The sequence below is a fragment of the Chanodichthys erythropterus genome, chromosome 11 (assembly GCF_024489055.1).
Source record: "Chanodichthys erythropterus isolate Z2021 chromosome 11, ASM2448905v1, whole genome shotgun sequence".
NCBI lineage: Eukaryota > Metazoa > Chordata > Actinopteri > Cypriniformes > Xenocyprididae > Chanodichthys > Chanodichthys erythropterus.
In genome coordinates, this window is record NC_090231.1 from 40,915,384 (window position 1) to 40,939,134 (window position 23,751).

Genomic DNA, 23,751 nt, shown 5'->3' on the forward strand with positions numbered 1-23,751 from the left:
TTTGGGTGGTTGCTTGGGGGTTTTGGGGGTTGCTGGAGTGTTTTGGGTGTTGGTAGGGCATTTTGGGTGGTTGCTTCCTGCCCCAAGTGAAAAGAGTCCTGCACGCTCAAGTCTTTCCTTCAGTGTAATTTTTATTTACAAAAAATTGTAATTCTGATGGCTTTGAAAAGTAATAGTGTACCTCAAATGAAGAGAGATTAATTTCGTGGCCAGATTTGCTTGCCTCAACCACTACTTTTTGCAAAAACATGCACGCACGCGCACACACACACACATATAAATTAAATGTAAACAAACCAAGTCTATCTCTCTCATACACGCCGTTCTCCACAGGGGTCGGCTGAAGGCCTATTGTCTTCACAGCATGATGACTAAATTGAAGAATCATTTGATTGGTCCCATGGGGCCACACACACACACACACACACACACACACACACACACACACACACACACACACACACACACACACACACACACACACACACACACACACACACACACACACACACACACACTAGAGTGATTCTTGTCCAATCAGCCGAGCTCTGGGTGTCACCTTCACCCGAACCCTTCGCAGACACTTCAATCGAAGTCATTTAGACATGATTGAACCACTAACCACTGATCTCAGACCTACCCTGAGCATCGCATGATGTTGATGGGGGTCAAGACTTCAGCCGTCATGTAAATTCTGTCAGCATCATTAACTCGACCTCATGTCGTTATAAACCCATGTGACTTTCAGTCGGACACAACAGGAGGGCATTTGACTGTTGTTCAGTGTGAACTGGATGTTAACATGTTGGTGCAGTTGAAATTCTCAGATCTCAGATCAGCCCATCAGCACATGATATGACAGAAAGTGGCACGGGATGACAGGAAGAGGAAGTGGCAAAATGAATGACAGATTCATTAGATACTTAATCTTCCGTTACATCACATCCTGTTCACTGCTTGATGAAATCTTCTGATGTTGAAATATTACTGTTGACTTTATTTTAAAGACACGATTCATTTGTGATTGAAGGCCTTTATAATATCAGTGCAGGACTTTCTAAAAGCAGGATTTTTACTTCTGATTTTTTATAGGCTTATAGGCGTTTATTTACCGTTGTGAAAATCTCCTCACCATGACATTCCCACATGTTAACAACTCTCATTTCAAATATTTCACTGACTGTTTTCTATATTTGTGTATATTTAACTATTATTTTTGTTTTGGAATTTATATTTGTCCTAAAATACAAATTTAAATCTCTTAAAAACATGATTTTCATCTAACTAACGTCTCCAAGACTAAGATTTGTTTTTCAGAATAACATGCCCTGATGAATCATGCTCAATGAGAGCAGGAATGTGTGTTAAGAATGTGGAAAGACTTTCTATCTACCTTAAATCTACCTGAGAAATGACTCATGGGTAACTCAAAGCACAGGTGTGCATTTCAGGCGCAGTTTGAGCAGCTTAATTGTCTGTCTGATCGTTTCTGATGTGAAAATCATGTTCATGAAATCTCGTTTGACATCATGTGTCTCCTCGTTCCTGAGTGATGGATTCAGTGATGCTGATCAATCGTTTACCATGGTTTAATTAATTTGTGTGTGTGTGTGTGTGTGTGTGTGTGTGTGGAACATCAGCTCAGAGCTAAAGTGGTAATGAGGAGGAGGCGGATCAATTCAGTCTGTATTAAAAAAGAAATTGGATCTCTCGCACACAAACACAATATGTTTGGCTCAATAACCAAATTTTCTCTTCACTATGACACCAGCTATTAGTATTGATCCTAAATCACACAAAAATCATACACAAAAATCCTGTCATCATTTACTCTGCTTTATGACCTTTCTTTTACTGTGACTTTCTTTTACGAAACACAAAAGAAGATATTTTGAACAACATTCGGGTCCAAACAACATTGGACCCCTTTGACTTTCATTGTCGAGACAAAAAATAAATAAATAAAAACATTTTTCTGAATTTTATTCTTTTGTGTTCCACAGAAGAAATTAAGTCATACTGTTTGTGACATATAAGGGTGAGTAAATGATGACAGAATTTTAAATTTTGGGTGAACTCTGTTTAAGCAACAAATTTTAAACTGCTATATTCTTTTAAAATACCTTTCTTTATATGAATCATTAAAAAAAATCATGCTCAGCTTGCAGTCAGAGCACCTCTATAATCTGAGAATGTCTCTGCTACACACTGGGAGTTTTTAATCAGTTGATTAATTAAAGGGGTGGTTGATTATGATTTCCTTTTTTTGTTTGTAATGTTGCTGTTTGAGCATAAACAACCTCTGCAAAGTTACAACACTCAAAGTTCAATGCAAAGGGAGATATTTTCTTTTAAAGAATTTGCTGTTTAAGACTACATCAGATGGCTGGTAGGGCCTACAACAAGTTTCTTCCCAGGTTGGTGACATCACTAACTCTAAAATTTGCATAAACCCCGCCCCAGAGAACATGCAACAAAGGGAGTGAGGCCATGTTGGGCTGCTTTAGAGAAGCGGAAGAGTTTTTGTAGTAAGTTTTGTTACCATGCCTTCATTTATGCCAGACTGTTTCACAAATGAGGGTCAATTCAACACTGCATTTGCACAAAAATTAACATGACGGCAGATGCTAGTCGATGAATTGAATCAACTCCACAGCAACTACATAAATTTATCCACTAACCATTCAGAAACGTCCAGATTAATTCTAAATGTTTTAACTTCTTCCTGAGTCTCTCCATCAATGTCTGACTCAATGTAAGGCTGAACACTGTTACCGACAACCCTCGTTTTGGCTGCGTGAGATTCTCCAGCTTTGTTGCTGTTGAGCAACCAAAGTTCAAGCTGTTAAAGCTCCTCCCTCTTCTGCAAAGTAGGCCAGGAGCAGCAGCTCATTTGCATTGAAAGGGACACACAAAAACGACTTGTTTTTGCTCACACTCAAATAGGGGCATATTTGACAAGCTATAATAAATGATCTGTGGGGTATTTTGAGCTGAAACTTCACAGACACATTCTGGGGACACCAGAGACTTATATTACATCTTGTGAAAGGGCCATAATAGGTCCTCTTTAAATTCTGTAATCATTGAATGTGTGATGTCAGATTGTGGTACATTGAATTGTTTTTGCCTAAACGTTACCTTTGTTTTTACTCTTTAGGACACAACAGACACTGTCTGGATCAGCTAATCACATCTGCTTTCATTTCTAATCAGCTCTGTGTGTGTGTGTGTGTGTGTGTGTGTGTGTGTGTGTCGGGTTTGCCTGTGTTGTGTAGACCAGCCAAAAGTCTTAGATGACTTATAAGCTGATATGATATGATAAAGGTTTGTCTGACTGTTGGATTTAGGTGTAGGATTAGAGGATAGAAGCTGTCATTGGCTCAGTACAACAATGAAAGAAGTCAATGGAAAGTCCCAGCGTGTGTGTGTGTGTGTTTTTAGCATTGGCGGTGTGTTATGGTCCTGCAGTTTCTCTGTGTCTGTGCAAGTATGTGACCTGCATACTAATCACACACTCTCACTCTGGTTCTTAAACACACACACTTTCTCATCTGTAAGGCTGATGAGGATAAAGCTTTGAAATGATTCATTCAGCTATGCATTTATGTTTATTATATCTGCATGCATATATTACGCGCACACATAATATTGTCGTTAGATCACACTTGATTTATGGGGCTTCAATTTTTTGTTTTTGTTTGAATTCTTTGTTTGAAAGACAACTAGAGATGATTTGTGTCTCAGGGCGAAGCTTCACTCATGACACACACTGAATAGCTGTCTACGACGTCAGGTATGCCAGACGATTGGCTGTCTGCAGTCTGTCTGAGCAAGCTGATTGGTCGGTGATTGTTGTGGTGAATGCAGAGATTTAGTCTTGCAGAGACAGTTTGCTTTTTTATATGACATTTAAAGTCCCCATGAAATCAAAATGGGCAATTCTTGTTAAGTATTAAAACCACATGCCTTGTAATCTTAAATCAAAGTAACTTCCCCTGCCTCTTGCTGCTCACCCATTTTCTTCTCTGATGACGCATTTACTGGTACGAGGGCGGGGCAACCTGTCACTCACATGAGATCCACTAATATCAAACCACAATCATCCAATCAATTCCCCATGGAAAAAATCAAGCCCCACCCTACATTTGTTTTTGTTTTTTTTTGGGGGGGGGGGGTTAAGCACTTTCACTCAGATATACGTCACAATAGGGAAGGAAATCTATTGCTAGCTTTTCTGTTTCAGGACAACGTTTATGGTCCTAAAGTAGACTTATTAGTAGACATATTTTATGTAGAACACTTCCTTATTTTATTTCTATTGTGGTGAAGTGTGAATGGACATGTTAATGAGATTCCCTCAGCAGATGAACGTGCGTCAATCTGACCGTGTGACTGATGGATAACATGCCGCCGTTTGCTGTTTGCAGCTCATGCTCTGTGTGTGTGAGGAGAAGGACACAGAACAGGAAGTGAAAGGCTATCAAAAAGAGGATAAAATAGAATCGCAGAGGAAGGGAGAGTCAGTCGGTGCTGTCGTCTTTGGCCTCTTCTGTTTTTTGACAGCTCCATTTCCTGCCTGTAGTCATTTCCCAACATCATGACAAATGTTGAGGTCACTACTTTAAAACGGTTGCATTCCAAGTTATAAGATTCTCGAAAGCTATTTGATATTATTTTGATTATTTGGACTATATGTTTTACATATTTAAATAAATATGTAATTTGTAATATTTATTACATATCTATTTATAATTTTGTATATTTAAAAAATATATGTAATTAATTTTTATATATATATATATATATATATATATATTTTTTATCTTATTTATCTGGTGCATACTAAATAAAGCACCATCATTTATATAGTTTATATTTATATAGAATTTAACTAATTATACTTATAAAATAAAATTGATTTTATAATTGTAATAGTAAAATTATTATTATTATTGTTTCATTTTAAATATTATTTATACACAATAAACCACCATTATTTCTATAGTTAAATGATACACAGAAGCATTTAACAAAATTAGGGCCCTATGAAATCTGTTTAATTTTTCCCCAACTACAATTTTTTTCAGTTTTTTTTTTTTTTGTTTTGTTTGTTTTTGGACTCCATTTTAATGAATAAATTAAATTTTAATAATCAAAAAGCATGTCTAATTAATTGAATTCTTAAAAACAACAATTTATTAATTAAAAAGTATTTGTATGAATTTTTTTCTTTTTCTTTTTTCTGTTCCGTATTTAAATTTTTCCAGCAATCAAATGAACGCATACAATTTAATTTATCTTTTAATCATAAAATTAAACTTTTTTTTCTCAAACAATGTGCTGCACAACAGAGCTTTACTGTTAAAATTAAAACATGGAAGAAAAACAGATTATTCCTTAAAAAGATAGTTTTAATAATTTATTATTAAATTAATTGATCTAAATTCTACTGTACAACACTGATATGTTTCTGTCAAGTTAAATCGAACTTTTATTTTGACGGGTTGCCGAGAGCTTTGAGTTTCTCTGTGTTTATGACGATAGTTTTCTCAAACGAAGCAGTTAAATGCTGATGAAGTGACTTTCAGAGCGGCTCTGGAGATGAATTTCATGCGTTTATTTCCTCATATAGTGAGGTGACAGAGGATGAAAACACCGCGAACGTCGCACGTGCTTCAGTTTGTGTGCGTACATGTATGCGCGTCTGTGTGTGAGGTAAATGAAACCACGCTGGATTCATATATTTAAATAGTCTATTTGCGGTTTAATATTCACGGACACTAGTCTATATCGCAATTTTATTTAAGTGCACTGACCTGCTTTTTATTCATTCATCACAATGACAAATTCCGCGACATTCCGCGTTATATACTGCATTCCATTTTTATGACTGGATTCCGTGATTCCATCCGAGTTTTCTGCATCGTGGAAATCATAAGGCATAAAATATATTTTATAAATTTTATATTATAAAAAAAAATTATATATATATATATATATATATATATATATATATATATATATATATATATATATATATAAAATATTATTCCATAACCAGTCATCATTATTTAATCATTATATATATGTAATGATTAAATAATGATGATTGATTATGGCATAATTTCACTTTGTAGTAAAGTTGCATATATGCAGAAAAATATGCCTAAACCTGTGAAGTGTTTTGTCACCCTACACTGTTGCTGTTAAACAGTTGTTTGTGACTGGAAAAGTGCCACTGAAAACAGCTGAACTTTTTTCACACTGCTAGAAAATGCTATTGAGTTGCTAGTTTTGGTTAGTTGTTCCCTAACACTGTTGTTAACACACGCTAATGACACTGTACTTTGTTATTTGTCATCTAATTTGGACTCATGAGAGGCTCCTGGGACCACATGGGGATTGGGTGTTTCGCATCTGTTGTGTTTGCCGGGTGTTAGCAATAACGTTTGAATTTTCCCAGGGTGCTGTTGATGTTGATGCTCCAAATTAGCCTCATCCTCGAACATCCTCGTGTTTTTAGAGGGTTTCGGCACAGTTGCAACAGGAAGCGTTTGAGTAAACACCAAATGGCCCATGGAAACGAGAGCCGATGGCAGATATTTCCCAGAGTTCAGGATGTGAGTGGGAGGTGGCGGTGCTGACGTAGACGTGTCACATCCACCCGGGGGAGCGTACAGTCGGGGGTTAAACGCTTCGCTGTAGGCTTGCGTTTGGAGAGCTGTTGATGTGTTTTTGATGAATGGCACGGCGGAGGATCAAACGGATGAGAGTGACTGATTCTGATTTTGGGCGGCCGTCAAAGCTGCGGCTCGCCGAGGGAAAAGAGCTGTTTGGATTAGCCAGAACTTCCCAAAGCTTCCAGACAGCTGCGTTGGGCTGATTAATGGATTGGGCTTTATCCAGCACCGACTCAGTTTGTTTGCTTTGAGTGCATTTAATTGTGTCTGAATCGGGCCGGTCCGCGCCAGAGAAACGCCGCTGATACATGCGCATCTATTGCTCTGATGCGCTTTAATGTGCCGTAATGTCACTTAAATACGAAATCACACACTGGCAGTGCTTAGACAGCTCTTGAACCGCACACAGGGTGTGCAAAACTATGTATTTAGTAAATCAACTAGTCAGTAGGTTGTCTGAATGTGTAGTTGATTAGTCAGTTTTAAGGACTCCTGTATAATTAAGCTGATTTCAGGACAAGGACATTAGAACAAACTAATCATTATTACTGTTAGATTGTTAGCAAACACACTGAAGCACAGAACAACAGAATGCTAAACCCTCTGAGAAATTGTGAAAGGGAAAGATTGAGGTCTGTAAAGGACTAGAGAGTGCGACAGTTAGCGTGTGTTGAGGGAAGACAGGTACTCGAGAGACGCTGGGAGTGAAAACACGAACAGATGTGTGGCAACAAAGAGCCAATCACCTTCCAGCATTAGTGTTTGCACTGAAGGTCATGGAAAATCGGTCATGTAATGAGAGGAGCTGGGGAGGTGTGTGTGTGTATCTGTACACTTATAAAGTGTCCTCTTTGACTTTTCGGCAAGGTCAGATGTGCATACAAGAGTGTTAGTGTGTGAGTAGAATATGTTAAAGACCCCCTGTGGTGAAAAATCCGTTTTTTTAAACGTTTTTAATATGCTTAAGACAAACCATGTGCAAATCCACAAGTCAACACCATTGCTGAGTATTTTCTCCTTAAAACTGAGGACAGTCTCAAAAAAGCATTATTAACTATGAGTCATTAAGTATGCTGCAGACAGATCAAGGGAGTATATTATAATGTTATGATGAGCTATATGCCTTTCTCCACTGACGTTCTAAATTGTTAATGTTAAAGCGTTTCTAAGGATGCAGATTTTTTTGCTGTAGAACTGAAAATTGAATTTACCTCGGCATAGTTGAATAACAAGAGTTCAGTACATGGAAATGACATACAGTGAGTCTCAAACAACATTTTGTTGTCCATCTTATGTAAATCTCAATTGTTTAAAAGACCTCCGAACAGACGAATCTCAACATAACACTGACTGTTAAGTAATAGTCGGGATCATTAATATGTACGCCCCAATCATCAGACTAGGTAAGCAAGCAAGGACAATAGTGAAAAATGGCAGACGGAGCAATAATAACTGACATGATCCATGATATCATGATATATTTAATGATATTTGTGAATTGTAATCTATGGGGTATTTTGAGTTGAAACTTCACAGACACATTCAGGGGACCCCTTAGACTTATATTACATTTTGTGAAAAAATGTTCTAGGGCACCTTTAATAGGAAGCTATCTGACTCTGAGATGAAGAACGGTAACATAGTTTTGTGTAATATTAGCAACACATTATTAGCTGTTGATAACAGTAATTGATATGATTACCCTTTGGCTTGACTACGTTATGTGTCCGTTGTAGAGAGCATTACATAAAACCCATCACCATTCTGATACATTGACTTGTAGATGAGCCTGTATAATTCACTCCTCTACTACTACTTCTTCTTCTTCTGAATCAGTTTCTGGTTCAAACATATATAGCTGAATTAAACCAGTATATCCAACTGCCATTGTGCAGCATTTACCATAGTAAAGTTGACCGAGTGGGTCTTTGAGCTGGTGTAAGTGAAGGTGGGGCTCATTTGCATATTCATGGTTCCAGGTATATTAAATGAAGCAAGGGTGTAGAGTGACATTCAAGCTATTTTAAGGCATGAAGAGATTATTTTCACAGGAAAAAAAGTTTAAATGTCCTTTTGGTAATCAAAGATGAGTTTTAACTTAAGAGATACAATTATTGACTACAGGAGGGCATTAAGAAGCTTTGTTAGGCCTCATTTATAGGCTGATGACCACTAGCATGACTTTGTGTTCTGAAATTACTTTGATCTACAATATTCAGTCAAATCTATTGGAATACATTTGGTGCATGCCTTTTAAAGGATTTATTTATTTATCTGAGTTTTATTTATTACTGAGTTTTATTTTTTTTATTGCTTATTAACTTTTGTACTCTATTTAATACCAATTTATTTTAATACAATTATTTATTTATTTATTTCTGACTTATTTATTTATTACTCTATTTATTTATATATTATTTATTTTAAATTGCATCAATAATACATTACCTGAATTTTCTCCATCTACAAAAGTAGTCCAACTTCTGCAGGCCGTTTTTGGACAGCTGTGCAGCTCTTGTTTTCTATTATTATTGAAGAATGTTTGTGAGCGCATTAACAAAAATACAAGCTTCGCATTTCTTCCTCCAAAACCTCCGGTGAGTTTTGTTCTGTCAACTGCTTTGCTGTTCCTTTTAATGTCTTATGACAGCGAGCAAAACTGTCTCACATACCTCTAAAGCGCGTTATTCATAGATCTGATGACTGACCCAGACAGCGATCAGATCTCGTCTCCACACCCTTGAGATTGTTTCCAAACCAATCAAAGCCATGCAAATGCACGCTCACAGAGATTAGGCGTTCATGTCACAAAGGCAGCTACGTTTGATTGATAGCATGTGTTGTCTGTAGCTGAAGGGACACTGTCACCCTGCAGAGGGGTTTTGACAAACCACCGTCCGCTGTTAGTTTTACAGGCCGGGGCTTTGACCTCTATGTGTGTGGCCACAGACGCTCGGCCTCGAGGAGCTTCAGTGACAGACTGCTGGAGACGGAACATTCATACACTAGCGCTCAAAAGTTTGAGGTCAGCAAGATTTTTTTGTAAGAAATTAATACTTTAGTTTTATTCAGCGAGGATGCATTAAATTGATCAAAAGTGACAGTAAAGACATTTATAATGTTACAAAATATTTCTAATTCTATTTCAAATAAATGTTTTCTATTTATCACAGAGTCCATAAAAATGTGTCAGTTTCCACAAAAATATGAAGCAGCACTAGGGGTGTGACGAGATGTCGTGTCGAGATCTTGCAATGTTAAAATGTGACGAGATTTCTTGTCGATGTGAAAAGCTGTCTCACGATATCGCCACAACGGAGTGTGAGGGTGAAATTAGCATATGCCACTGCTACATTTACATTACATTATGGTGCTCACCACTGCATCGCTTCCACTGCCGTTTTGCTTTTTTATAGAAATAAAAACCATTTAATTCAGTTGGATAACGGTCGCTTCAATTGTAAACTATTGTAAACGTCTGCTCTACTCATCCAGCACGAGCTGCAGAGTTGCACACATTGCAGCATGAATCTCAGTTCACTGGTCACGTGATGAGAGTAAAGTGAAATGCAGGAATGCAAAGTCCCTGGCAATATTCAAAAGACAGCTAAAAACTCATCTCTTTCGAGAGCACTTAATCACTTAAAAAATCTATGCTTTCAATCCCTCCCTATTTTAGCTTATGCTACTCTTAAGCAAGGTCTGAAACTTGTATTGTGAGCACTTCTTGTGTCTATTTGCCTCTTCACGATGACTCTCTTATTGTATTCCTCACTTGTAAGTTGCTTTGGATAAAAGCGTCTGCTAATTGAATGAATGTAAATGCAAATGAAAACATCCAGATAAAACCTTAATTTACAGACAAAGCATTATGAAATAATTTACTTAGTTTGTGATGCAGCTGTTGTCAGATCCAATACAGTTGGCTGCTTCATCTTTCAACAAGTATCTTTGCAAACTCTCCATTCCACTATGCCTCGTTTACAAAACAAAATGCTCCGAACAAACACATAATCCTCCGACAACCTTCTCTCACTCTTCCATTTGTCCTGTTGTTGGCAGACGCCAGTGTGTGTGGAGTACGTCAGAAACTGAAGACGCATCTGTATACTGTATCCACTGTAGACAGCGTCAGTGATTATAATGGGTTCTGTTTGTTTTTGACGTGATTCTCACATTCACTATAGGCAAATGTCAGCTTTTAAGCAACTGAACGAAGGTGGGCGGGGCCTATGGTGCAATGATGTATAATTATTCGCCAGCGTCTTGCTCTGGAGGTAGTTATATGCAAATGTATATGATGTCATGGCTTACAAACAGGGTTAGGGGCTTCTACACCATTTTTATTCACTTATTTCCCTCGGATTTTAGGGATAAGTAATGGGTAGGTTTAAGGATAGGGTTAGGACTATGTTTTTGGACAGAAATTTTAATCCAGGAGCATGAATCACTTCGACCATGACGCCCCATATCCCGCAATATCCAAACGAGCCGTTTTTGGGACTTGATTAAATAAACACTTTGTTTATAATGAGGAGGATGTTTTAAGATATGAAACTTGCAGGATGTTTTAATGGTACAAAGACGTCTTACTTATCAAAAGATCAAGGCAAATTTGATTTCTCATGCCCCTCTAATTCTAAAATGCCAATATATGTTTTAAGAATGTTTAAGGTGTAATTATTGTTTATCTTCATTTAAGAACAATAGAAGTCATAAGAAGTGCATTAGAAGTGTTAAACACTTTAATCTAAGATGAGATGTCATCTGTTTATGTGTTTATATGATTTTAATAACCATAAGGTTGCAGTAGCTGTCTATCTAAACTTTATGAACCCGTGCAGTTGTTATCTTCAGCTTTATTGCTGTAATAACTTGATTTATGGAAGATAAACTTGTGTGAAAGGTGTGGCATCCTGTAGATGCAAAGAGTTCAATCTACACACACTGAAGCGGTTAGGTTCATTTATTATTAATCAAAGAAACCAGCTCGAATGTTCAGTGTGGTTCACGTGTAAGAGGTTTGAGTGTGTTGTGCTGAAATGCACATCCATCTGCTGTATGTTTCATATGTGTAATGTCTTTATTTAGCATGTTTAATGTGGAGCTAGCGGCTAAATATGCAAGGAGTTTATCTTGATGCTCATTGTCAGAAACGAACGTGTCTTTAATTCCCTGCTGATGTCGGTCTTTAATATTAATTTAGTTGGCTGCGCTCGTGTTCTTACTTAAGCACATTGTGCTAAAAGCCTTGTTCGCTTTCCGTGCTTGTATAGCATGCGTTTAGCAGCAGCGTTTGCTGTCCAAGCATTTTAAAAAGCCTTGAAATCCTGATGAGTAACTGAGCTTGAGTTTCGATTCGTCCGTTACTGTGTCTTTGTTCTTGAACTTGTGACGTCAACTGAGGCTACGATTTAACCTTCATGGATGCTGTTTTCACTGAGATTTTCTGCTCTGCTGTCAGTTGCTGTGTTGGTTTTGCTTTTCTTGCAATGTACATTTCACAACGAATACTTGTGACTTTCCTGTTAAGCACTGATGTCACAATATTTCGCTTGCGTTGCATAATGACCAGAGGCTGATGAGTGTTAGACCTAAGTGTGTGCTGAAGTCAGTGTTGAGGAGTGACTGACTAAAAGTAGCAACGTAACTAACAACATTATTCAGTAGCTTTTCCAGTGAGTAGTGGTGAAGTGTGACCAAATGCTGCATCACTGGTTTTTATGTTGCGCTTGTGTTGCATGTGCAGCTTTACAGCCAAGTGAACTGAAGCAATAATACTGTCTATTAGTAGGGTGAATACAGGTAAAGCTCCAGCTATATTATTTCAGTTTGAATACATTTCATATAACGTGTTATTTTTTGAAAGGTATATTCCAATAAACATTTTGAGAACATGCACCCCAGGTGAATTTCTTTTTGGGTAAAAATTGATCATAAAATAATCTTAATTATAAATGTTGAATACACATTCTTTATTACACATACAGTACACTGCCCTCCAAAAGTTTGGAAATGCCCTAGAAAAGTGGGGTTTTGGACAATATTGGGATGAATCCTTTTTAATTTGTGATAATTTTGCACTGATAAGGGACAACACAAGCTACGAAAACATATTTTATTACATAAACAGTTTATACATAGAAAAATTTTCTTTTCATCAAAATATCCACCATTAGCAGCTTATCTGACCTAAACTGGGTTCTAATTGGTTCATTGTATTCTAAACTTAATTGGCAATCAATTGTTGAAGCTATTAAGGTGTGCTGACCCCAAAATCTTTTACAAACCTGGGCCAAGTTTAAACCAGTAACCAGGAATCATAGCTGGCAAAGGGGCATGTCTGACTTTGACATGTATATTGCCATTATTATGTGATCAAAATTAAAATTGTTATTGCTGGTCTTCAATTATAATGTCAAGTTACTTTAATGTATTTGCACCAAAAAATGATAAGGATTTATGCTGATATCATCCAAAACCACACTTTGCCAGGGGTGTTTCCAAACTGTGAGGGCAGTGTATAATACATTTATATTAAAAACAATTCAATTATATTAAACAAATTTATATTTAAAAACCCAACATAAGCGTGATGTTTAAAATTCATGTTCACTCAATTCATGTGTAAACTTCAAAGCAACTGAAAGAATATGTTGTGTTAAAATTAAATTTGATGAAATTTGAATATCAAAATATTAGAGAGAAACTCTTTTTATCATATTTATTATATTTATATATTATGATACATTATGTTATATTTACTATTTATATATAACATAGTTTTTTATTGAATAATTTTCATTTGAATAATTGCATTTTATATTTAAGTAAATATAAATATATAATTAATTGAATAATGGATTGAATTGGATAAAAAAATACTAAATGATGCCTCACTGAAGTAAACATGCAATGCAGTGTCAACAGTCTAGTGTACTACTGTTGCATTGCATCATCTGTTTTGTGAGTGTTTGACATATTTTAGTGGTCTGCAGTCATGCGGCTTCATTAGGTGCTTGAAGTCATGCTGTATTGTTGCATATACTCTACTGTCTGTTGATCTAGTTCTTCTCTTTCATCTTAATGCAAACAAAAAATAATTTAACTTAATTTTAAAATAAAAACATATTTTGATCTTTTGATTTTGACACATTTGAATGTCATACAGAATGATTTTACTTCATAACAGTATAAAATAATAAATATCTAAATATTAAAAATATTTAAAGCTGCAGTCCGCAACTTTTTTTGTTATAATGAGAATATACAACATGAATCCATTTTCCAAACCGTGTTTTTGTCTTATCCTGAATCATTATGTTACACTTATAATAAGTGTTTATATTCAGACTATTTCAGACCGGACTGGTAGGACTCGCTGCAGAGTATCATAGTAACTGCGTGACTCGCCATAGACACACATGGAGAAAAGTAGCTCCGGCTAGAATGTTCCTCCGCAAGATGCGTGCAGTTCTGTTTATTAACCACTAGAGGGCCAAAAATCGTGGACAGCAGCTTTAAAGGAGACATTCATGTTTTTCCCATATTCAACGTTTTTTAATGTAATGTTGCAGTTTGAGCATGAAAAAGGTCTGCAAAGTTGCAAAGCACAAAGTCCCTCCAGTGGGAGTTATTCTTTACATCAGTTATTCTCTGTTTATGTAATCTGTATGAAAAGAGAGCCATGTCAGAAGTCCTTGATTCAGCTCATTATCCGCTAATGGGGCCACACCCACAAAGAGAGAGCGCTATTCAGACGCAAATACTGAGGCAATGCATGCATACATCGTCTCAATCGTGTATTTATTGTCTTGAAAAGTGTTTTGAATAGCCATAGTTAGCAATCTCTGGCCTCTGTTAGTTCAATTAGTTCCTGGATTGCCTATTCTTCTTGAGCAGGCATTTGTGGACTAAAGGTGTACAGAGCGCCCTCCGGCTGCAAGTATGAATTGAAAACACAGTATCCAGTGCTAATAGTAATGACAATAAATCATGAATAAATATGACTCCTCTGTATAGAAAATTGACAAACATATGAGAATCCATCAATATTTCTCCAAATGTGCATGCTTTTAAGCTAAAAGCCTATATGAAATGCCATAGAGGTAACATAATTGTTCAGACACTTTGCATCACAGAAATGCACTATATTTTAAAGAATATAATAGAATACCATTATTTTAAATTGTAATAATATTTCACAGTATTGCTGTTTTTTTTTCTGTATGTTTGATATACACCACATGATCACAGAGGATTTTTTCACAGCCTACCTGACTGAAAGAGCTCATTATTATGCAAGTCATTTCAGGTCATTATTATGTGATTCTTTTGTCTTCTCGGATGAGAATCACATATTATTCATGATGATTCACGCCTCCACACATACTGTGTTTCTTGACCAAAGATGTTTTAGAAAATTTAAATCTCTCTATTGTTTTACATGAAAGAGTAGTCAGCATAATTTTTACATAATTTTGAAGCAAAAACTCTAGTCTACAACCTCCAATACCCAGAAGTCTTTTGAACACAGATTTAATATTATTTTTTGTAAGTCAGTGACTTAAGTTTTTTGTTTTTTTTCAATAACCACGCATAAACGTTATTCCTTCAAAAACACAAACATGTACATACATGTTCCTCACATATTATGGTAGCCTAGTTTGTGCTGAATACAGTGTAATGACACTTTTGTCATTAATATGTTTATGAACAACTGAAAAAAGCACAAATGTCAGGGCATGTCAAAACTTCTCCAGGCCCCAAATCAGCCTCAGACTGCGGGGTTAATTTGTCTTTGTTTATTTTTCTTTCTGTACTTCCTTTCTGCACTTTTTAATATCTGTTTCATACTCAAAAGTAAGTGATTGCGTGAATTGAGAATTCTTTTGAAATGGCTGAGAGACTGAGGGTGTGTAGATTTAAACAAATACCTCTAAATTCACACAATTCCATGATTGATATTAAAATAAATGGTGCATTGAATGCTGATGTGTGAAAATGCACGTCGTCCACCTGAGGTTGTGTGCACGCATGTGTCTTATGATTGTCATCTGGTCAATAGTTGTTTTAAATTGCTATTGATCCGTATGGCAGCAGCTCTTGTTGGAAGAGCCACTATTTCAGGAGCCGCTTTAAATAATTCACTCACTAACCTTCCCTGACCCTCCAAAACAAGACGAAAATGACATACCTGTTAATTTATGTGCTGTTATTCCTGTTAAAACTGTGCTTCACAACACAACAAAACTAGATCAGTCCCATTATAATTGATTGATACGGATTCAGTTTCTCATAGACTCTCTTGCACGTTTGCCGCTGTTTCATTTGCCGTCCAATATTGTTGATACATTTTTGAATTGTGTGTTCACAGGCTCTTCAATCTGACTCTGAAGAAGCTGGTCATGCTGAAGGAGCTGGATAAAGATCTGACATCCGTGGTCATCGCTGTCAAACTCCAGGTGCTTTATTCGTTCACTTGTTCTTCTTAAATTCAACATGAAACTTAAAGGTTTAGTTCACCCAAAAATGAAAATTCTGTCTTTAATTGATCAAAACTCACCCAATTACCACCCGTTCATCTTCAGATCACAAATAAAGATATTTTTGATTAAATAGACAGCAATTTAACAACAACTTTCAAGGTCCAGAAAGGTAATAAAGACATTATTAAAAAATAGTCAGTGTGACTACAGTGGTTCAACCTTAATGTATGAAGCAAAAACAAAACAAAAATATTGACTTTATTCAACAATATCTTCTCTTCCCTGTCATTGTCATTCTCTGTTTATGTCCAGCATTTCCAGGTTATCATTATTCTTATGTAGATTTTAAAGACCAAAAGCTTCCCTCTGTCTAATGATGTTTATTCACCATCTGTCCCCTCTTGCTCTCTATTTCTCTCTCAGGGCTCAAAGCGAATCCTTCGTTCCAATGAAATACTGTTGCCATCGACCGGCCAAACGGAAACAGACCTGCAGCTCACCTTCTCCTTACAGGTGGGTGACCAAAAGATCTATCTTACAGAATCATGTCCATATCCCCTGAATCAAATACTCAGAAACGTTGTTGTTGCTTCTCAGTATCCTCACTTCCTGAAACGAGACGCCAACAAGCTTCAGATCATGCTGCAGAGGAGGAAGAGATACAAGAACAGAACCATCCTGGGCTACAAAACCCTCGCGCTCGGCCTCATCAACATGGCTGAGGTAAACCAACGCAAATAATTTCAGCTGCAACTCTTTGTGTTTCATTGGTTGGTTTGCTAATCGATGATTGTTGGTGTTGTCAGGTGATGCAGCACCCGACGGAGGGCGCTCAGGTTCTGGGTTTGCACAGTCAGCTGAAAGAAGTGTCCGTCCCGGTGGCAGAGATCAGAGTTTATTCTCTGTCCAGTCAGCCCATCGATCACGAGGGACCCAAAGCCAAGATGAATGGTGAGTGAGGAGTTTACTGATGTGACTGTAATCTGTGAGTTCAGTGTACTGCTCTTTTACAGGATTCTTCTTTCTCTCTCTCTCTGACACACACCTCTCTATTGTTTCCTTGTGCTCAGATCGTTCTCCAGATATCGATAACTACTCAGAGGAAGAGGAGGAGAGTTACTCATCTGAGCAGGAGGGCAGCGACGATCCCGTACATCATGTATGTGAACTGCGTGTTAAATCAATGAATTCATTTTTAATAAATTAATTAATTTTGAATACATATTTTAAAATTGAATAAATATACTATAATAACTATAAAATAAAAAATAAAAATAACTTTTAAATTTAAAATATTTTAAGAAATTCATTTTAATACATAAAATATAAAACATTTTTAATAATAATAAATAAATAAATAAAACAATAAAAATTGTTTTAAATAAATATTTTTTTACATTTTAATAAATTAATTTAAAAATTCAATATTATTAATCAATTGTAATAAATAAAAAAAAAAGATTTTTAAATAAATATTTTTATATCGTCACACTTTTTTTTTTACTAATAATGCTTCTTTATTCCCTAATATGTTGAACATTTTTCTGTTTAGACATATTTCCGTAGACTAATAGTAAACAAGCCAGAACGTCACATAATTTGCAGATACCTTTATAAACATAAATATTTGCATAAAAAACATTCTGAAAAATGTGTCTTTGTGTGTGTGTGTGTGTGTGTGTGTGTGTGTGTGTGTGTGTGTGTGTGTGTGTGTGTGTGTGTGTGTGTGTGTGTGTGTGTGTGTGTGTGTGTGTGTGTGTGTGTGTGTGTGTGTGTGTGTGTGTGTGTGAGAGAGTGTGGCATGTATTAGCAGTTCAAGAGCTGATGAATGCACAGATACAATGAGTGTTTAATGTGTGTGTGTATGTGTGTATCTCAGTATCTGGATGATGAAGAGGATGAGGTGAGGAAGAAGAAACCCAGACGCAAACTTACTTCCAACGCCTCCATCACGAGAGTAAGACACACACACACACATACACACACACACACACACACACACACACTGCATCACTGTGCTAAAGAATATGAATGACCTTGCTGAGCTCAAGTTAACACACCATTACCATTAAAGAAGCCACTTTTGTAGCATTTTATCTTTTTTTAAAAGAGTAAAAAAAAAAACATCACCTGTTTTATCTCCTACTTTTTATCTTTTACTTTTTTTCATGAAATGTTTTTCTTTTTAACTACATGCACAGATGAGTGAATTCAAGCATTACACTGGCAGATTTTACACAGTATTATGTCTAAATTGTGTTATAAATATTTAATTGTTTTTTTTATTTCTCCAGCAACCCAACATCAAGCAGAAGTTTGTGGCGCTGCTGAAGAGGTTTAAGGTGTCAGATGAGGTAACGTCTCGTTCCTTCCATCCCTGCTGAAATATGACTGTGATCACACCTGATCTGCCCTCTAACCTTATTATTTCCTTTCATTCTCACTCCGGTTGTCAGTCACACCTCTGGCTTTTAGTCCAACACCTTTTCATTCTCACCTCACCCTCAAAAATATGGGAAAAAGACAAATCTGAAATCTGCTGTCATGTATGGAATATTCCTATATTTGAATCTAAAGGAAGTGAATGAAAGCGTGTGTTGATGTGATGCAGGTGGGCTTCGGGTTGGAGCACGTGTCCCGTGAGCAGATCCAGGAGGTGGAGGAGGATCTGGACGAACTCTACGACAGTCTGGAGATGTACAACCCCAGCGACAGCGGGCCAGAGATGGAGGAGACTGACAGCATCCTCAGCACTCCCAAACCTAAACTGAGGTAACACACTCAGAAACACTTTTGTTTCACTGTATTAGTGAGGACACTGCATAGACTTCCATTGATTTTTATATCAGGTTAATAATGTTTTAAATGGCCCAACCCAATCCCTAGTGCAAAACACTAGATTTAAATAAAAACAAGTTTTGGCCGATTTAACTAGTGAAGATCAGTAAAATGCCCTCACTAGTCAGATGTCATAATATTTCACTATATAAGTGAGTACTCACAAGTAGAGTCAAACGTGTACAGACTGTCTGTCTGCAGCGCCCTCTGCTGGTGACATCAGGCTGACTGTCCTTGTCACATAACCTACAGCTTTTTAGCAACCATTTAAAAACCAAACACTGCTGTTTACTTAAATACTGTAAGGATTTAGTCAGCCAATCATGATGACCGTTAGTCACTGATAATGTCCTCATGATGTTGTGTTAAAGGGCACCTATTATGCCCCTTTTTACAAGATGTAATATTGGTCTTGGGTGTCCCCAGAATGTATTTGTGAAGTTTCAGCACAAAATACCCCACAGTTAATTTATTATAACCATTTGAAAATGTCATTTTTGGGGCCTGTTTTAAAAAGAGCTGTTTTGGTGTGTACCACCTTAAATATAAATGAGCTGCATATCCCCGCCCTGCCTTTGGATCGTAACTTGCATACCTATGGCAATAAACAGTCGGTAGAAGCAGAATGGCTGAGAGTGAGAGACCCGCTGTTTTGTATGGCATTCAGCCGTACATGTTTGAACCGGAATCAGACCCAGATGATGAAGAGACTCCGGCAGAAGAAACACAATTGAGAATGGAGCAGGACGTCTCTGAAAGGGTATTTGATACATTTATGTACTTATAGAGTTTTAATCGCGTCCCCTTTGCAATTATGGATGTGCAACACACACACACACACACTGTGATAACGTTCACGCAATTTTTTGAAACTACAAACACAAATACTGTGATAACGTTTGCTAAGTACGTTAGATACACACTATACAAACAAGGTTTAAATTATATACACAGACATTCTACGACGACGACAACTTTAGACACATTCGTTATTGAATTGACTGACATCGACTGAAATGACTATTTGCTCAAAAAAACATTAAATACACTTACTTCTTCTGGAGGTGACGTTGGATCGCGAACAGTAGGCAACGATCCACACTTGAGGTTTAGCTTTGGATTAACTTTTATTCACGCAAACATAAACGTATTTTGGAATTTTGAGTGGCGCCTTTCCTTCGTAAATAAAATCTATCCACTGCGTTTTCAGTGGCTCTGATGTCGGAAGTAAGTGAAAACTACTATGTTCATTATTATATCCCACAACAGAACACTTATGTTTCTTAGGAGACATTACCGGCTGTCGTTGAAACAATGGAGGATGGTTGACAGATCACCGACGGCGGGGTCTATGCCAAAACCAGATTGTCAATCAAACCACGTGGGTGGGGCTTAGCGCAAATCTACGTCACAGTGAGAGCAATCTTAGAACAGGGCGTTCTGAGGCAGTGCTTATGAATTATTGAGATTGTAAAAAAACCACTGGGTGGATTTTTCTCAATCTAGGGTGGTTTTGCTCACACACTGCCAACACACATTTATGGTCAAACACCATGTAAAAGTGAATTTTGCATAATAGGTGCCCTTTAAAGCAGCCGGTTGTGTTTCTGTTTACGGACACAGTGAGTGTCTCTCAGTATTCACTTACTTCCTTCTGATCTGAGGCCTCGTCCATAGACTGCAGATATATTTTTTTTTTTTTTTTTTTTTTTTTTTTTACTCAGGATGTTAATGGAATAGAATTAAGACATTTTTGCCCTCATGTCACTCTAAACACGTGTGACTTTCTTCCGTCAAACAAAACAAGATGTTTTGTTGTTTTTGGCCAGTGTTGTTACTGTTAACTAAAACTAACATTATTAAAATCATTTTTTTTATTATTTCAATAAAGCCTAAACAAATTATAAATATTTCATAAAAAACAGAAATTAGAAATGTTTCTTTGGCACTTGTAAAATGTTTAAGTAGACGAATATAGAAATATAAAAAAAAAAAAAAAAAACACATATCAAAATTACTAAAATGCAAAATGAAAACTGACTATAAAAAATAATGCTAATTCAAAATATATTAAAAAAACTATAATAGTTTAGTGGTGTACTGGCAATTAAAAAAAAAAATATATATATATATATATATTTTTTTTTTCCATTTCTCTTTATTCTTCTTGTCATGCATTAAAAAATGCAGTACAAAAGTTTATGTACAAATCATATCTATGTACCTTTGCACTTTGTACATGTTTTGCAAGAAATTGGTTAATAAAAAATAAGTAAAAAACAAAACAAAACTATAATATTAAATAAATAACACTAAAATAACACTGGTAAAGTAGGATTGGAGCTTTAATTAAATTCATTTCATACTAGTAATACTTTCATTATATGTTCTTATGGCTTTTATATATGGATTTATTCATATAAAATTTATTCTAAATAATGATAAAAATGCATTTTTTTACATGCATCACACTGGTTTATCTGTAGTTCATGTCTCGAGATTTCTAAGAAATTTCTTAATTTTGAACAAAATATTTAATTTGCATGCAAGAAATGTTAAACTTATGAACAGCTATTAATGTTAGTAGCTACTAAACAAATAAAGTAGCTTGTACACTAGTAAAGTGAGTTACAGTAAGGTTTTAGAAACATACATTTTTATAATTATTTTATAAAATATTATATTAACACACACATAGGTTTATATAATATAAACATGTTAATTTTATAAGACAAAAATGTAGTCATCTAAAACATTCATGACTTACAGTAAATCACAACAGTGTTGTTATTGTTGATTTTGAAGTTGGAGTATAAAATATAAAAATTATAAATTATAAATGTTGCATTGGCAACAACTGAAATAAAATAAGTACTTAAATTACTAAATTACTAAAAGAAAAAAAAAAAACCTAATACAACTGACAAAAGCCCATAACAAAATTACTCAAATTAAAATGAAAACTGAATATATAAAATTGCAAGTCAATTCAATATATTAATTAATACTATAATAGTATATAAATAATACTGGAAAAACACTGAATCAAAGGGAGTTTGCAGATTTTGAAAGCATTAGGAAAATTAAGGCATCAGAATGAACAAAGGAGACCAAATGATGTCTGTTTCATGTTTTATGATAGCTTTGTGTTATTAATGTTGTCTATCGTCTGGTGTTTCATTTATGTATGTACACTTTTAAGGCTGTTTTCCACTGAGTGAGATCTTCAAAAAGCTGGAGTATATTTTACATTTATTTGAACTGAGAATGAAGAAGTGTTTACTGATATATGACTTTTATGCTCTTTGATCTTTGTGCGTCATTTAAAAAAGATCACAGACAGATGGTTTTTCAAGTAGCATTAAGTAAAGAACACAGAAATGAGAGATGAGCAGCTTTGCCAGTGCTGTGTTAAAATTACCCAATCTTTTTTATTTATGTTTTAACAAATCTTGTTCTCTCTCTCCCTCTTTGTGCGTGTGCGTGTTTTGCAGGCCGTTCTTTGAGGGAATGTCCCAGTCGAGCTCTCAGACGGAGATCGGCAGCTTGAACAGTAAAGGCAGTCTGAGCCGAGACCACTTCAGCCCCGTGAGTAACAAACACTCGAGTTTCTGTGATCACTAGCATCAGGAAATGTCATTGCAAAACAAAATGATTTTCAACCAGATTTCCTGAACACTCACGCCTAAAACTGATGACATGATGGACTGAGCAATGTTTTGAAAGCTCAACACGCATGCATGTAAAAAGAATGCAAAGCATGGCTCTGTTTATTAAACTGGCATGGAAGAAAGTATTTTAACATCAAAACATTTATAAGATAATATGCAGTAGTCTTAAAGTACTCTCTATCCGTAATGACAGTTAACTAAAGTATCTGACAACACTTCCTTTGAAGGGACTGAAGGACCTTTTTGTCACTTTTGGTGCTTTTAATATCAGTTTGAATCATTCTGATGAATCATTTTCTGAATGAACACAAAAGATTCACTCCACAGAGCGGTTACTGATGTAGACCACAAGGATTGTAGGAAAGGGGTTATTCTCACCATTTTCTGTATATATTTTTGTTATATTTTTTTAACTTTAACTTAATAACGTTAACTTTTTTAAAATTATTTTAACATACGTATTTTGGTAACACTTTACAATAGGGTTTTATTTGTTAACATTAATTAACTACATTAGTTACCATGAACTAACAATGAGCAATATATCCACAGTTGCATTTACATGTTAACAGATACAACTCAAAAATGTATTAGTAAATGTTGAGATTAACATTAACCAACATTATTAAATGCTGCAAAAGTATTTATCATTTGTTAGTTCATGTTAGCTACTGTAGTTAAGCAATGAATCCTAATTATAAAGTATTAGCTTTTTTTTTTTTTTAGATTGTATTTTTATTATATTACTAATATATACAAGAGATGGATAGATAAGATTTTCATTATATTAGTATTTTTAAAATGTTTTATTTTATATTTAGTTTAATATAGACCACTGGTACTGTAGGAAAGGGTTCAGTTTTCTGTTGATTTTATCTCAACTCTCAGTATCAATAAAAGTGCCCAAAGAAAATGAAAGACTCGTATTGACTAGCCTTCAAAAACTTGAGAACAGATAGATGAGACAGTGATGGACAGGCAGAGATATTGAATAAAAGTAGGGAATAAAAAATAAAGGAGAAGAAATTGAGTGAGTAAAATGACGTACATTTAAAAGTATTAAAATTGCAG

The 23,751-nt window shown here is 35.7% G+C and overlaps 1 protein-coding gene across 2 annotated transcripts in view; it reads left to right on the forward strand.

The window, feature by feature from the left end:
* LOC137029968 (phosphofurin acidic cluster sorting protein 1) overlaps positions 1-23,751 on the forward strand; it is a 59,336-nt gene that overhangs the window by 20,892 nt on the left and 14,693 nt on the right. For both annotated transcript variants that reach the window (XM_067399827.1, XM_067399828.1), the window contains exons 2-10: positions 16,060-16,147; positions 16,595-16,684; positions 16,769-16,894; positions 16,978-17,122; positions 17,242-17,330; positions 18,051-18,128; positions 18,466-18,525; positions 18,783-18,943; positions 22,504-22,597. In XM_067399827.1, coding sequence (XP_067255928.1) covers positions 16,060-16,147; positions 16,595-16,684; positions 16,769-16,894; positions 16,978-17,122; positions 17,242-17,330; positions 18,051-18,128; positions 18,466-18,525; positions 18,783-18,943; positions 22,504-22,597 — 931 coding nt within the window. The remainder of the gene's footprint in view (positions 1-16,059; positions 16,148-16,594; positions 16,685-16,768; positions 16,895-16,977; positions 17,123-17,241; positions 17,331-18,050; positions 18,129-18,465; positions 18,526-18,782; positions 18,944-22,503; positions 22,598-23,751) is intronic.